This window comes from Cariama cristata, unplaced genomic scaffold (genome assembly GCF_000690535.1).
Source record: "Cariama cristata isolate BGI_N322 unplaced genomic scaffold, ASM69053v1 scaffold2755, whole genome shotgun sequence".
NCBI lineage: Eukaryota > Metazoa > Chordata > Aves > Cariamiformes > Cariamidae > Cariama > Cariama cristata.
In genome coordinates this window covers 18,370-34,585 of record NW_009619055.1, presented here as the reverse complement: position 1 = coordinate 34,585, position 16,216 = coordinate 18,370, and the positions used below count along the sequence as shown (strand labels likewise).

At 42.7% G+C, this 16,216-nt stretch overlaps 1 protein-coding gene across 2 annotated transcripts in view; it reads right to left on the bottom strand.

The window, feature by feature from the left end:
* TRPM8 (transient receptor potential cation channel, subfamily M, member 8) overlaps positions 1 to 15,518 on the bottom strand; it is a 41,098-nt gene extending 25,580 nt beyond the window's left edge. The window contains exons 1-8 of one of the 2 annotated variants that reach the window (XM_009701087.1): positions 15,402 to 15,518; positions 13,682 to 13,755; positions 10,689 to 10,845; positions 6,550 to 6,727; positions 6,021 to 6,193; positions 4,655 to 4,829; positions 3,515 to 3,582; positions 362 to 559 (exon numbers count right to left, since the gene is read on the bottom strand). In XM_009701087.1, coding sequence (XP_009699389.1) covers positions 362 to 559; positions 3,515 to 3,582; positions 4,655 to 4,829; positions 6,021 to 6,193; positions 6,550 to 6,727; positions 10,689 to 10,845; positions 13,682 to 13,755; positions 15,402 to 15,518 — 1,140 coding nt within the window. The remainder of the gene's footprint in view (positions 1 to 361; positions 560 to 3,514; positions 3,583 to 4,654; positions 4,830 to 6,020; positions 6,194 to 6,549; positions 6,728 to 10,688; positions 10,846 to 13,681; positions 13,756 to 15,401) is intronic. The other variant, XM_009701088.1, reaches the window with a different exon arrangement.
* Positions 15,519 to 16,216: the final 698 nt, after the last annotated feature.

Below are 16,216 nucleotides of genomic sequence, written 5' to 3'. Positions count from 1 at the left end.
ACATCAGCCAAGAGACACATCCAGCAGCCAGTGCTCCAGAGGAATTGCAAGCATCCAGGGAGCAGACAGTTAGAAAACATCTGGTCTTAGCTCTCCTGTGCTTAGACATGTGCTGTCTTTCCAAAAGATTGCAATCCCCTCCTCCTTTTGTTCCAATCCCTGTAACCTATAAGGGTTTGGAATTTTTCTTTTTTTAAAATCCCCACGGATATTTAATGGCAAGGAGCCCCACATCTCCTACAGGTATAACTAGATAGCAACATCCTTGATTCGGAAGTCACTAGCTGCTCCTGACCTCCTGTTTCCTCTACCTTTCTCCCACTTTCATCCTTGTTAGCTCCCTGCAGTAGCACACACTTACCCACTTGATCCAGCTTTCAGTCTCCTCTTCCGAGAGCCTTGCAATGGTGCGAGGCAGATACCTGAGCAAGCTCTCCTTGACACATGAAGAAGCAAGAGTGCCTTCTGCCTCCATCAGGCTAGCGATAACGTCGGCGATCCGGCCAGAGCCTTCCACCACAACACAGGGAATCTTACTCTTGATGGCCACATTGATAGACTAGAGAGCCAGAGAGAGAGAGGTGATCACTTGAATCGTGACCGTGTTATTAAAGCCTACTAATCAGGAAGAAAGCCTAGAGATTCTAGGTTTGACTTCGGTGAGAAAAACACAAACCCATGGGCCAGAGCAGTATTTTTTATTACTGCCCACTGATACCTTACCAATGACAACTCTTTAAAAACAGCGTTCATCTAATGACATAGGGCTGTTAAGAGCCCCACAGAATGTGAGGGACCAAAATCACCACCTGCCAAATTTTAGAGGTGATCCGCAGATCAAGAACATTGCCAAGTGGAAATGGCATTCAGGACACATTACAACACTGCCTAGTTGCAGTCACCGCTGTTTTAGGGCGCGGTATTGCTCAAGTCAGACCACAGCTGAGTACAAGGACTCTGGCTTTATTTGCTGGAGACACAAGCAGTAGTCTGGCATAGAGATCACTTCTGTAGCATCATGAGAACATCATACTCCAGTGTTACTGAATGTCCCCAAGTAGCTGCTTATGTGATTTCTCACATCGCAATATTGTCCATAGCTTATCAGCAAGGAAAAAAAAAAAAGTGTTGAAATTATGACAGAAGGACCATTAGCCCTCCTGTTGCTAAGATCACAACAGGAGACATTTATTTCATGTGCATCGCTAGCATAGAAAACACAGTCACCAGAATATAAGCTGTCTGCCAGCAAATTGTACAAAAGGAGTCAATGCAAGTTATCATCAACCACTGGAAAGACAGAACTGAAGAGACAGTTTTGTGAGAACAAAAGAAAATCAACTTGGAGTCATCAAAACCGTGAGCATGTTACTCCTGTCAATTGGACAGCAGGTCTGTGACAAAAAGCAAGATGTTTTTGCTTACCACCTAGATTAAAGTGGTTTTCTTAAGAAGGGTTCAGCTAAAGTGCACGCTGTACATCACAGGGAGTTTAAAACAGAAGCTTGAAACAGTTTTACTTCTCCTCTGCTAAAGCTGATTGCTGTCATCATGCATCAGTTACAGAAGCTGAGAAAGAGGGAGGCTTTCCTGGCCAACACCGCTAAGACCAAGGCATAGCGAGGACAGACATCCACAGCATGGAACCTGCTGTGTCACTTTGGGCTGATCAGAGACTCAATTTACTCCTTGAGAAAATGGTTTCACCTACAAATGAGCAAGAAGGCAGACAGAAGTGTCTCTGTCTACTAGTAACATCGACAAATAGCCAAGAGACTGGCATGAGCCTTAACTGAACTATCATCTGGTTACTTTTCAGAGGAACCCCTTGCTAGGAATTATGCACTTGATTTAACAAGGCTTTCATTCGTTGTGATGATAACTAGTAAGTCTGTGTTACATATCATTTCTTAAGAGTGGACTTGAGGTCTCTCCATAATATACATGCAACCACAAGGCTGCCTAACTAGCTACACTGCATGGCATCTAGAAATAGCTCCTTCACTGATGGCCAAATCCTCTCAAACGTTGGCAATTTGGAGCCAGAAGGAGATGGGCATATTCAACACGTCATTTTCAGCAAACCTTTGCTCTAAAACCAGAACAGATGCTTCATTTCATCTCAGGACCTCTGATTAACACACTACTCTGCATCTGTATTCACCTACAATCTACCTGTGGGCAAAGGTAAAATAAATCACATGAATGGAACCAAAACACGCAGGGAACATACAGGGAGGCTGGGATAATGACCTGAAATTTCAGACAGTGGTTCAGACCAATTGATTAATGTTAGCAATGAACTGGTCACAGACTGTGCTTTGAATTCACATTGTTTGTCACCCTGGCAAGTAGAATAGTTTGATTTGCCTCAATATTAACAGTGTAGTTCTGGTCAGAATAGACAGTACCAAGGTCACCCCTTCAAAAGAAATAACTATAAATACCACCCTGCTTCAATTTTACCGACTCAAAGACTGACATACTCTTTTCATCGTATCCTGCCCTCTTAAAAACCCAGCCCCTCTCCCAGCTCTTTCTCAAGGTCCTTCAGCCCAGGCTACGTCAGCTCTTCTTGCCATTAGTCAGAGCCATCTCGTCCTCACTGTTACTGTTCCCTTCCCACCTAGCCTGACTGCACGTCCCCTGACTTTGGATCCCCTGGTCCCTTTGCTCCCTCAGTCACCCCTTCCTCGCTCAGGCCACTCATCTTCACTTTTGCAAGGTGGAGGAGGAAGTAACAACCCTGGTTTTTAACCTTGAGACAGATCTGTAAGTCATCTCTTTTTCCACCTTCCCTAAGTGTTGGTTAGACATCCCATTTCAAAAAACTTCCTTCTGCCTTCTCCGTTCTGTTCATCCTCTTCCTACTTGTTGTCTGCTTGAAGAGGACACCTGCTCCCTCCCCTTCCAGGCTTAGAAGGGTCAGAGTCAGCAGAGCCCTCCTCCTGCCGTGCCCAGCTGCCTAGATTTAAACTAGGTGCAGCCCACAGCTCTCAGGAGCAGCAATCAGAAGTCAGTTCAAGCAAGCTCTGACCTGGAGTATCTCCAGCACAGCTGATCTTCCCTGTATATTACAAGAAAGCACTAATCTCCACTGAACTTGGGCAAGCCAAGTTTTCCCAAACCAAAGTTTAGGCAAATTTGTATAAAAACAATCAAGAGCTACATGGCTGACAAAAACTCTTCTGATTGCTGCTCAAATAAACACAAGAAACAAACATTTTTGTGCTGGATTTGGTATGGAAGAACTGAGACAACTCAACTGTTCAAGTCAACAGTTTTCCAGGACATTAGCCTGAGCTACAAACTTCACACAGAAAATTTTAACTGAAATCAACTTCATAAGCTTAAATGCAATTGCAAGCAAGGTCTTTCTATAACAAGTGCTGGGCAAGCTTCAGTAAATAATAGGACTGTACTTTATCAAGTTACTTGTGGAGTAATCTGTCTTAAATATTACAGCAATGTCCCTACTGTTGCTCGTGGAAATAAGTAAAAGAAATAAACTTACTTTCAAAGTCTCCTTCCCTCCACCTTGGGCAAAACACACAATTGGAATCTTCCCACCATAATTAGATTCTGTGTAACGTGCCAAAAGAAAAAAAAAGAAAAAAGATTCAATCCATTAATGAAGTTTGAACAACTTGTTCTTCCCCAAGTACAATGAAAGAATTTCCAAGCAGTTCAAGCGAACTCTCCAATACCAGTTCACTGTTGATTCTACCAAATCTGTTAACAGCTCTTCCTGGTTTTAATGAAAACTCAGTTTTGCCTAACATTCTGCATAGCTAGCTTTGGACACCCTTCTCCAACAGATACTTTTTTCCTCCTAACAATCATAATTTTAGTAGCTTCAAAGTCCCCCAAACATGATTTTATTGTATTTACCTACTGCTTTCACCATTTTGAGTCTAGGTGCAAGGTTCTCATCACAAGTTCAAGATTCAGAACCTCTGACTTCACATTTTCAATCGTAGAGGAAAACCAAGAATCTCACAACTCTAGCGTGTAAGAGACATACCAAGTTTCATAATGAGTCTGGGTGCTTCGTCTTGACTAACAGCAAGTATGCTTCAGCGGAGATACACAGTAAAAAAAAGTCAACACCCCCCTCCCCCCAAAAAAAGCCAAACCCTCTTTAACCAAGAATTTCCTGTCAAGCCTTTTGATTTTTTTCCATTTTGGCAAAGAAGGGGCTGAAAAAGAAATTACTGAGGAGTAAGTTACAGATGGATCAATCACCCTCACAAGTATTCTGGGAAAAGCCTAATTTCAGCTCCTGTGCAGTTGTGCTTCAGCTACCTGTAATTCAGTGCCCGGTGGGAAGTACGTAGAGAAGCGTCAGCTTCCAACAGATAGCCCAGCAGGAAGGGAGGGAGTGGCTGTATAGTTGAAGGGGATCATTTGCTGTGTCCCAAAAAGGTCTACTGTCACATAAAGAAATGAAGATGAAGGGAGGGGTATTGCTCTGAAGAGGGCTGGTTGTTCCTGAAAGTGCTCAAGATGCAACACAGTTAACATATCCCTTCAAGTTCAGCATCCAAGGGATGCTACCGCTACTCTTTTGTTCCCAGAAAAACCACTGTGCATGAGCTCCAAAGCATGCAAGGACTAAGGAGAAGGAGGTCTGCAGCCTGATACCCACACCTACCTGGGATAACCCGCTCCGAAATGTACTTTTCTAACTGAGTTCGTACTTTTGCCTCTATCGTCGGGTGCCCATGGGTGCCATTATCAACCAGTAAGAGATGAGTGTGATTATTATCCAGGCAATAGAGAGGGTCTCTCTTGAGATCATCCATTATGTAGTGGGCCAAGTAGTACCCCTAGAAGCACAGGCACAGTGGTTAACAAAGATCCAAGGGCAGAGCACGCACAAGCCTTCAAGGACAAGCCAGTGACAGCTGAACTCCCAGCCACCAACTATTTTTCATTAGTTACGAGTCTGAGTTTCGTGACTCAAGACATCGCTCACTGGCACTGCCAACAGCAGCAGCAGACAGTGAGAGAAATCCCATAGAAGAGCACAACATAAATACTTGCAGAGAAAGTTTTTCTTTACAAAAGCAGTCTGACTTGTGATGATCCTCTTGTAACTTCACTTCAGCCAGTGGAACAGTTGAAGTTATTTGCAACAGTTTAGTCCTCTCAGAGATCCAGTTAAGAAACACATGCCTCTTTCAACCACCAGAAACATTAAATCTGTGGCACACTTACTTTCAACACCTCACAGAATTTTTTTAGGTTGGAAGGGACCTCTTGACATCATCTAGTTCGACCCCCAAACTGCTATAGAGCCCTCAGGAAACTAAACTGTTTGTATTATTTATCTAGCAGGATGGGTTTTAGACATGTTCTATAATGTCCAGTGGACAAAAGACAAGGGGAGCTATGCCAGCGTATCTGACAGATAGGATGATAGTATCAGTGAGCAAGATCCTTAACAGCAGCAGCAGGTACAATGTGTCTTAGCTTATGGGGATCCCCACTATGGCCGAGCGCATAGGGATTTCGTAGCAGCTAGAATAACCATGAAAGAGGTTATTCCCTAATTCAATGCCAGACATGAAATTAGAGCAGCTGAACTTCCACACAGACATGCTAAGCCCCCAGCTGAAATCCTCCCCACCAGGACTGATGTGTGTGACCATCCTCAACATGAGAACACTTTAGTTTCCTTCTATTCTGCAAAGAGCATCTGATGTTTTGTCTCACTGCTACTTACATTGAAGAAAAGCTGGCCCCGAGTTGAATTGCTGAGGACACAGTAGGTCAAGGCTAAGTAGATAGGTGTGCTTCTACACAAACATTGCACTGGAAAGCATTCTGCTGAGGTCTGCTTTGCCAGCCATACAAGCAGAGCTTGACTGACCACTCCACTCAGTCATCAACTGATAGTATCAGCCTAGCACAGATACTGTTATTGTCGAGAGCGGCGGTCAGTCAGGGAGACAATCCGTATAACTGACAGCCAAGCCTCCTCTTTGTTTCCCCACCAACCCATACACGTTTCTTACATCACTGTCACCGCTGCGAATCAGACTTTCTCGGTTGGAAATCATGCCCCAGGCTGCTATGCCAATAGCCACCACGTTCTCCTCTGAGCTCCGACTGATGGTGTTGTCTCTGACCACTTCCCCAATGTACTTCATCAGCCCGTAATGCGTGCCTCCTGTGAAAATCCAGGCCCCTGGGGAGAACATTCAATAACCTGGGGGAATGTAGTAGAATACCCACTCTCCTAATGCATTACCTTTAAGATACAATAACCCAATCCCCTTTCAAGACCTTAAATCAGAAAAGGCATTTATTCTTCAGTTAAACACAAAAGAGATGCTATACAACTTACCTGACGTTATCATGGGCATCTGATGACTAGCTCTCAACCCTGTTACTTCCAAACTCTTCGGTCCCATTTGCCCCAAGTGCACCAGCCAAGCAGAAACAAACTGAATGCTCTACTTCCCTGCTGACCCTTTGAGCTGCTACCTCTCCAACAGTATTATGCAGCAATAAAGTAATACAGACACATATGCAGGTCTTTACCTTTGGACTGGGCAATGTAGATCAGCCTGCTGAATATCTTGCGCATCCGGGGCTTGAGCGCAAAGTTCTTCGCGCCCCCAGTGACAGAGATGACAAGGTTAGGGGTTTTCAGGTGCCAATGCTGGGTCATGAGATCGTAGAGTGTTTCGGAGTCTGTGTCGCATGACAAACGGATGTACTTGGGTGAGGAAAAAAATAGGAGAACAAATATAGCAAGAGGTAAATAGCGATAGATGGGAACAGAACAGCAATTGCTTTTTTTTCTCTAATGTACAGTCTTATTCCAACAGCCAGCAGACAAAAGGTGAAGTGATGAGTAAGTCTTTGTTTCTTCCTCTAAAGCATCTTTATCCTTCTTCCATAACCAGGCACTGAACCCACCTTCCATTAGCAGAAGGCAAGAGCACTGACCTTGGGATTCAGAGGAACATTGGAAGGATGAACACAACACTGAGGAAGTTCATGGTATAACAATTTTAACTGCAGCAATGCTATTTATAGCTTCGATTATGGATTAGTGGTAGCATTGTTTTAAGTGAACTAATAATAATTACAGTTGTATTTTTTAACACTATTAGAGTCTTGATTTAATAAGCTATAAATTCCAGGTTCCATGTGCATGGTGTTCCTATCATAACATATACTCATAGCAGCATTTTAAGTATAACACATAACAACTTCATCAAATATGTAGTAAAGCTTGAATACTGCATGAGGATGTTAAAAAGCACGCTCGGTAGATAATCTGGCTTCAGATGGACCCACTATGTCTCCATTTACATAAAGGCTCTCTGGCTTTTTCCTGCTATGCTATTCGAGACCCCCTTTACAATTTCATCTCTGTTAGTAGTTTAGCGTGATGGACTTTTGGAAGACAGTCATGGCTATACAACCCATATCAGGGGATGAAAAGGAGTAACTTGAACCTGAATCACAGGGGATTTTGTCTAGACTGCCCAGTATTTGCAGGAGAGCAAAACTAAGGGATTAGTTTGAGGAAGAAACGACCTTATCCTGAGAGGCATTTGACTTGAACAAAAGAACACATTCACCTGTTGCAGGACAGGTTCCCGGGAGTAGTTATTGTATCTGGCTCAGAACAGCACATCACAGAAGTCTAGCAGCGACACAGGAGAGCTAAGGGACCCCATAGTTTCTGCTCTAAGCAGCATCAGCTACAGCAAACCTCGTGTGTTTTTCAGGAGATAGTCCCGCACAGGAGAGGGGGAACCTACCAGAAAAATTAACAGCTCCACAGAGCCGGCAAATCATCCCCACAGCAAATCTGGTTAGCTCTGCAGTTAGAAGGCGTTTCTCCTGAACCCTACTGATACACAAAGTACCTTGTATCTGTATGACTACCTTTGTTCCATCAACAGTTAAGGTTTCCAGTTGAATGACTTGTTATTTTCCTCTATACAAGTTGTTTTCATCTATACAAAGCAAGTAGCAAATAAAAGATGCTGAAGCTGAGCTGCCCGTACAGCTTATCTCATATGTTCTCCTACATCACCACGGTGTGTAATTGCAAACACGCTTCAGTTACACCTAAGATTCATTCATTATACCAGCAACTGTACATCTGGTGCTTGCCACCTCGAGTCCTTGGCAAGGCTCTACTCAAGCGGGTGAACCCCCCCCCGGTCCAGCCGCTTTCTCCCTCTCTTTCTCCGAGGTACAACGGTGCCATCTCCCGGTACAGCCGGCTGGTGCACCCCAACCATGACCCATCCAACAGGGACTCGCACACACAGGCGATGCCAAGAGTTTTAGTAGTTGAACTTGGAAAGGTCTTCAGAGAAGTCTTTTTTTAAATTGATGGCTACCAGAACATAAAATACAGCAACTGCAATTTTCTTGGATGTTAGAGGATCTGAGCAACGCTGCAGGGAAAAAAACAAACAACAAAAAAAAGAGCACACAAGCAGGACTTCGGAAGCGTAGAGATTGTGTTGGTCTGCTCGCAGCCAATATTTCTACTCAGAACTTTTTAGGACTCATCTGTCCTAAAAAGCACGATGCAGGGTACAAAACTTCCCATCCCTCAACTGATAATAGTCAGCAATTCTTAGGTGACCTTGTGTTTGAAGTCCTCCCCGCCGTGCATGAGATCAAGAGAAAATATTTTGCAATGTTTAAGACCAGCAGGTGCCTTGCAGCACAGGGAATAAGAACGTCGATTAGAGATGTAACTCCAGCCATCATGCTGATGGGATGGATTAGGAGACTTATATGCAGTATTGGAACAAAGTACGCTCTGAAACATGCACGGTAGTCTTGACAGTCCTCATGACACAACTATGGGCATATAAACTGATTTCCAAGGTGGGAAGGGGAACACAATCCAAAGAAAGAACATTTAAGCTTTGAGAACTCAGAAATGCTGCAATACAGTGAACAATTTCTTCTTTCAGTAAAGGTACGCAGCAGCTTACAACACAGTAATATGAAGCTAAAATATCCATATCAAGAAACACATTAAGTACCTGGATCTGTTTAAGCATGGTTCAAACCTTCAGTCTTATTTCCTACTGAAATGCCTCGTTTCTGCTACTTTGCATAAAACATATCAGTGGAACTTCAGAAGTTTTATTCTGTTTGTGCTGTTTTTTTTTTTTCCCCCGTGTTTTTCCTTGGTGTGGGGACAGTGGAGGGGTGGAAAGAAGAAAAAAGTTGATGTTGCCATTTTGGATGATTTATACTGATACTGTGTGAGGAGTCACATGCGGTTGAACTTATCTGCCTCTTCTAAATGACTGATATTTACTGCCAGTGCAGCTTGCTTGAGAAAAATCAAAATAAATGAGGAAAATCATGCTCTGTAAATTAATTGGGTTTGTTTATGCAAAGTAGCAGAAAAATCCCCATCGAATTTACCATCATTGTAGGATCTCCACCCTGGGAAATACTCAATACTCAATTGGCTATGGGCCTGAGCAAGTTGGTCTATGTGGACATGCTTTGTCAAGAGTTTTGACTAGAAAACTCCAGAGAGCCCTTCCAAACAAAATTAGTCTCTGAGGGCATGGGGGACACAAGTCCCACTCCAACATCCCACAACATCCTTCAGAGTGTCCAGTCCGAGGCCTAAGATATGACTGTATAGAAAGGAGCACTGTACATCCGCAGACCGCAATGAACTGCACATAGAACAGCCAGGGAGGAAGGGAATATAGGTCAGCGAGTTCTGTAGGCAGGCGTTGGATGACATCCCGTGCAAGGTTAAAGCCATTACAAAGCACGAGTGATGATGTTATGCAGTAGCAAGCAGATACTGCAGGTACAGCTTCTGCACTGAAGAGCACAGGTCCTCTGAAGCAAGATCTTACATCCCTCCAGATAGGAAATCCTTATAGTTATCACCTCATGGATCCTGCTGCACCTTCAATGGCAAAGCACGCTACTCGTGCTCCTGTCACAAGAGTTGCACTGATGCGCACCCTCACACCATTTTCTTTCTAAAGCATAAGTTAGTCCACACTGGAAAGGTGCAATGTTCCAAAAACCAGCCTTGTCTTGGCATTAGAGAGTCAGGAACAAAGCATCTTTATCAGGAGCTTGATTGTTCAGGCACTTAAGCTTATCATGTTGGGTTCACCACTAAAGATGAGTAAAAGGGTACTAAGCTGCTCCTCAACACCATGACATTCCCATACAGACAGGGACCACGAAACGGCCACCGTAACTGCACACTGATGTAGTCAGGGTACAGACTCCCAGTGACAGACATCACAGATCTAGTTTGAAATTATTTCCTCCCAGCCCAAGATCTTCAGAATTGTATTACATGCCAATTACAATAAAACCAGCCACAAGAAAAAAAGAGAAATAATAATTGACCAACACCGTCATTCACCCATTCTTTTGCCATGCCTGGAAAGATAGACCTCTTTCCACTCCCAGCATCAGCCTATGAATCAAACAACACAGAAGAAATTATTCTTTGTTACCTATTTTCAGGGCTTAAGAAATCAGCTTCTCTCCTTTGTAGCCTAACTCCTTCCATTCCCATTAGAATAAAATTGACTTTAGCTTCACCTTCCCTGCTTTTCAGAGGTTTCCACTGGTACTGGGTTCAGGATGCCAAGTACAGTACACCCAACAGGGGCCTGATGCATACGCTTAATACAATCACTCACCTTTCCTCTTTTTCCCATGTTTTCAAACTGAATGTCCCCAAAGGCATCAGTAGGAAGTTCCTTAGTGTGTTTCTTGTAGTTCCATTTTTCATTGGTATTAACCTGAGTGCCTTCTATGTGTTGATTTTCAGGGTATCCACATTTACATAAGTTACCCCTGAAGAAAGAATGAACAGATATGAAACCCCACAGTTGTTATCCCGAGCACAGAAAAGCAAACTCTAATACGTTTGTTAACAAGAAAGAGAAATTTTTCCACAGCTTTTACCACCTTCAAAACTTCTGCTTAATCAGGACACTGCCAAAAAGTGTCATTCTGCACCAAACCCAGAGTTTGTAGAATACAGGGTGCCTACAACAGCAGTCACATCCAGGGCAAAACCTGGGAGCAGGGTTGTACCAACACAACCCGATAAACCAAGCAGCAGGCAGAGCTACAGAGCCAGTTGCGCATGGGACTCTACTTGGATTAGGTATGTGACAAATTAACAGCTAAGAGGAACCAACTCTTAGCTGAGACCAGCACCTCATCACGCTACATCTCCCTCTAATTCGCTTCTGTCCAGCACCAGGCAATGGAGAGGAGTATGTCTCAGGAACCAGCCTGCGCTGAGAGATGAGCTGACCCTTCCAGATAGGCTGCACCTATGCGACCTCTTACATTATTACAAACCAACTTAGGTCACCAGCAGCTTAAGATGAAACCCTACAACTGTGCACAGAAATGAAGAAAATGAAGCAGAACTCCGCATCAGATACCACCAGAAGTGGCCTCATCTGCTGCTACCCTGGTGTGTACAAACGGTTTCTTTCCCTTTTTGTGCTCTCAACCAGATATGAAGAGTTCACTGAGATGATTACAAAGTGTAATCATTTTCCACGCAAACTCAGGGCCTGAGTGGTGTCTAAGCATGCCCAAGACATATTCACATCAAGAGGCAATGGATGTCTGGTCTCTGAGCAGATTTTGCAGGCAGTTTTCTGTGTTCCTGGCACATTTCCCCTACCACCACCCCTGTCCGCTGCACAGCATGGTGTGCAGTCACTACCAATGCCCTCCTCACCAACACTGACATTGCATCGAGAGGACAAATCCACACTTCAGTTGAGCAGGACTAGCTGGGAAAGCTAGAACAACTCTTTTCCTAGGAAAAGCTGCAGCACAATGCATGAAGTCTTCTGTAGAGCCTATATCCCTGCTTCCCCAGAGGGGATGGAAAAGAGGTCCTTGCTTAGGAAAGAGAGGATTGACTGACAACTGCAGTCAGCCAAGTGCAGTAGGCAACGTCAACGGCAATAGGAGGGAGCAAGTGTGGCCCCTGCACTCTAAGTTAACAAACAACATCAGGCAAACTCTTGCCCAGTCTTAATTTTGCTAACAACACTAAAAAGTAGATGGGGAGACAAAGTAAGAGGAACAATGCTATTAACAGCACTGTGCAATTTGGTAATACATAGAGGGGAAAAAAAAAAATTTTAAAAAAAGCATCAGCCCAGAAGGATTAAGATCGCATCAATTTGTGTGCTTACAGTGACCTTTATAGCTCACTTGCAGTCTGCAAACAAGAGATTGAGTAATACCCTCCTGTGAAGACTGCAGTAAAGGTAAGTCACAGCATGCCTCTCTGAAAGAAAGAAAACTTATATGGTTTCTTCTTCGCCACTGTAACTTGCAAATAAAACCAGCTTACCTTAAAAATAGATAGAGAAAAAAACCCCAGCTAGTATCAAGTGTGACTTACAATCCTTTCCCAGGGTGCTTGTAAGAAGAAAAACTGGTAAGAATCATCTCTCCCATCCTTTGTTGGTCCTTTGCCAGACATTGCATTTTAGATGGCAGAAGAGGACCTTAAGTAAGACTTTCTGACATGAGACTGATTTCCGTCCCTCTCTCCAAGGCATTTTTCCTCCCAGCTTCAGAGGAGAATGAGGTTAGTGAAAGCCCTCAGAGCTCTATATTAGGACTTCTGCAGCTGCATTAGTTTCATCACTTTTCTCTCAAGATTACAAAAAACCAACCAAACAAACAATAAAAAACCAAAAGCAATATTACAGTCCTCAAACTTGTGTTGCATATGTTCTTGTGCCTGAAAATGGAGCAAGTATAATATAATATACTATATCTAAAGAGAACATCAGCCTGAGCAAAACCCAGCAAATGTCTCTCTCTGCTGTAAAGGCTTGTGCATGGAATTTGTGATTTGGGTTTAAAAGGAAAAGTTAAATTATGCAAACCTCCGATACATACATAGTTATACACCAATACGAGAGCTGGTACCGCATCCCTAAAGGCACCTACATATTGCCACAGTTATGCTTCAAATAGGGAATTTGATGTGAAAGCCCTTTAACAGAGCTGCTGGAAGGCATGCTGACAGAGTTAGCGTGAAGGTCAGTCCCCTAGTTTTGCATCAAGTAACTTGTGGGATAACTCAGACTGATATATTTCCAGTTTTTACACAAACTCAAGACAGTCTAGAGCAATGGTCTCCAAAGTGGGAGATGCATTAAAAATAAGCTTAAAAAATAAAAATAGTGTTTATATTTTTTTAATTGCTATTTTTGTTTATGTTTTATAATGTACGTATTACACAGTAGTAGATGCACATGGTTTATAGATAAGCATATATTGTGGGGTACGCTCAAAAATTTTTTACTGGTGGGCTGTGCAATCAAAATAGCTTGGAGAGCACTGGTCTAGAGGTGGGAGAAGCACTCCAGGGTGCCTGTCCGACCATCAGACTCCCAGCTTTTTTGACCATGACCCCAGAATACCCCAGGCAGATGCAAACAGGCCAAACAAGCAGGGACCACAAAAGGAGTTGTACAAGCAAGACTTGAGGTGAGTTTGCACTGCTAGATTCAGACTCTGAACAAAAAAACCCCAAAAGTTTGCTCCCCACCCAACCCCTGCCACATGGCTTAGCAGAGAGAAATACCCTCAGGTCCCAGCCCTTCCATGAATGTAGAACAAGACAAAAATGTCTGCTTACATCGACTTGGTGTCTTTTGTAAAAAAGACACATTCTCTCTTCTTGAAGTTTTCTTGGATGAAGTTGACCAAATCCTTGAAAAGAATTTAAAAAAAGTTTACTTCCGGTAACTCATAAAATAGAGGAAACGTCAATACAGCATAGTCAGTTTAAACACAAAGAAAACTGGTGCAAATTGGTAAGTCTCCTTTCCCAAAATGGATAGGGGCGAGGGGCAACTAGAAAGCACTGATGGGAGCTGACAGGACATAAAAGACCACTAAAAATCACAAACAAGCATTCCAAAAACCATGGGATATCAATATTTTTATATCTATCAAGTACAATGTATACTAAAAAGGCAAAAGGTATGGTTTCCCCCTCTGAAAAACCAACCTTGAACAGTAAAACAGATGTGATGCCCTAAGAGTTGCTGAAGAACCTATTTTAATTTCTACTTTTAATCCAAAATACCCACATAGAAAACATCTTACTTGAATTCAGTGGCACAATACAGGTAGTTGTAGACTATACAGCATTTCCATTTGCATGCGTTGCCGTGTTTCCAAATAACTTACAGCACTGACAATATTTTTCAAGCAGCGGTTACGTGGTCTAGATACTGCTTAAAAGACTATAGCAAACACTTTCTTCCCAAGGGGAAAAAAAAAAAAAAAAAAAGGACATTAACATCCTCCATCCTCTTGGGTAGGGGCTATTTTAATTCAACACAAAAAGACCCTGGCAGGAGACCTGAACAACTTAAAGTCATGTTTTATGCGAGTTCAGTGGAATGCAAAGTCTCTCCAGCTTGTTTTAACCATTATCTCTCACTTTAACCTTGAAACTCCAGAAGTGCAGGGGAAGCTTTCAAACTTGGGAAATACAAATTTATTTCTAACCTGCCTCTGCAAGCTAGGAAAGCAAAAAAAAGTCTCAATTGCTGATAAAGGTTTGGAGGTTTTGTTTAAGTACTGCTTGAATTTGGAAGCCAAGATTTAGCTTAGGATGAAAAGGCAAGAGGTACAGCTATAGTTCAGTTTACCATTTTGACAGAACACTTGTCATTAAACAGCAGTTAGAGGAAGTTATTCCAAATAGAAAAGCATAAAAAATAGAATATCCAAAACAAAGAAAATGGAAAAGAACATAATTAGCCACTAAAAGCCACAACAATGCAAAACCAAAAAAAAAAAAAAAGGGAAGGGGAACCACTTGCTAAAGACCCAAGAGCCAGTCATTAGGCCTCTTGCAAGCCCATCAAAAGCAAGAAATCTGCCAGAGAAGTGCTGTCATCAGCAAATCATTGAGGCTTGAAAGGGATGTTTAACATAATTATATGTTGTCTGCCTTTGCCACCAAGTTGCTTGAAGTGGTTGGGACCCTTTATAGAGAGAGAGGATTTGTCTAACTGAAATGTGAAAAAGGATCTAAAATCAGAAGTGACTAAGAAAGGACAATAAAGAGTTACAGGGATCAAAAAGAATGCGATACATCCTTCAACTTTGACCATGTCAACAAAGCACGACAATAAAGAGTTACAGGGATCAAAAAGAAAGCGATACATCCTTCAATTTTGACCATGTGAACAAAGCACAGCTACTGCTTGAAAGCCCACTGGCTAGGAAAACTTCTTCATGAAAGATAAACTGACAAATCAATTGTCCTTCTCCTGACATGACCCAATTCATAACTGCTATGGCCCACTCCCAAGCCTATCAAGGATGTACCAGATACTCACAGCGTCACTGCAGGACACGTCTATGCTGCGAGACATGCTGGAATAGAGGAGTCTGGAACTCTCAAAATTGCCATGTCTTCGATGTCGCATGGTGCCCATAGAAACCTGAAAGAGCATGGCAGAAGGAGAGATGAAGGAGCAATGGTCATTTCTTTCACTAGATAAAAAAAACAGCAAGGACATTTAGTGCCCTAGGAAGGCAAGGGAGAGGTTATTCAAATCCGGCATAAAGAATTAGGAAGTGTATTGATTCCTAAAATATGAAATGAACATTCAGAGAAAATCTTTTCTCTTATTTCATACCAAAGAGACTTTCCTCTTTTTTCCCCCCGCTCCAAAAAGAACTCCAAGTCAACATGCTGTGAGAAAGGAACACACCTTATATATGCCATCCCATTCAATTTATTGCCATATCTTAACTCTCTTTCCCTTCCCATCTCTGATGGGCATCCTCAAGACATGTACTATTCAGTGTTTATACACAATGAGCGGTCCCTAATCCAATGTATTTACAAATTAAAGGGGATAATAAGAAGAAACATCTCAATCACAGAGAAAAACTGCAGTGTAAAAAGAAGTTGGTCTGGCAGTACACCAGAAGCTTAGAGTAGATGCAGCACCTGAACATCAATCCCTCGAGTCTCCGTCCTCTCCTGTAACAAGGATAGTCAATACGTGACGAGTCTCCGTCCTCTCCTGTAACAAGGATCGTCAATACATGTGGTCTGAAGAGTAAGGGGATTTCAAGTTTATCGGATTCAAAAGTTAAGAAGTCACCCTTGGAAGCAAACACACTTCAGTTGCCCTCTAGAGCA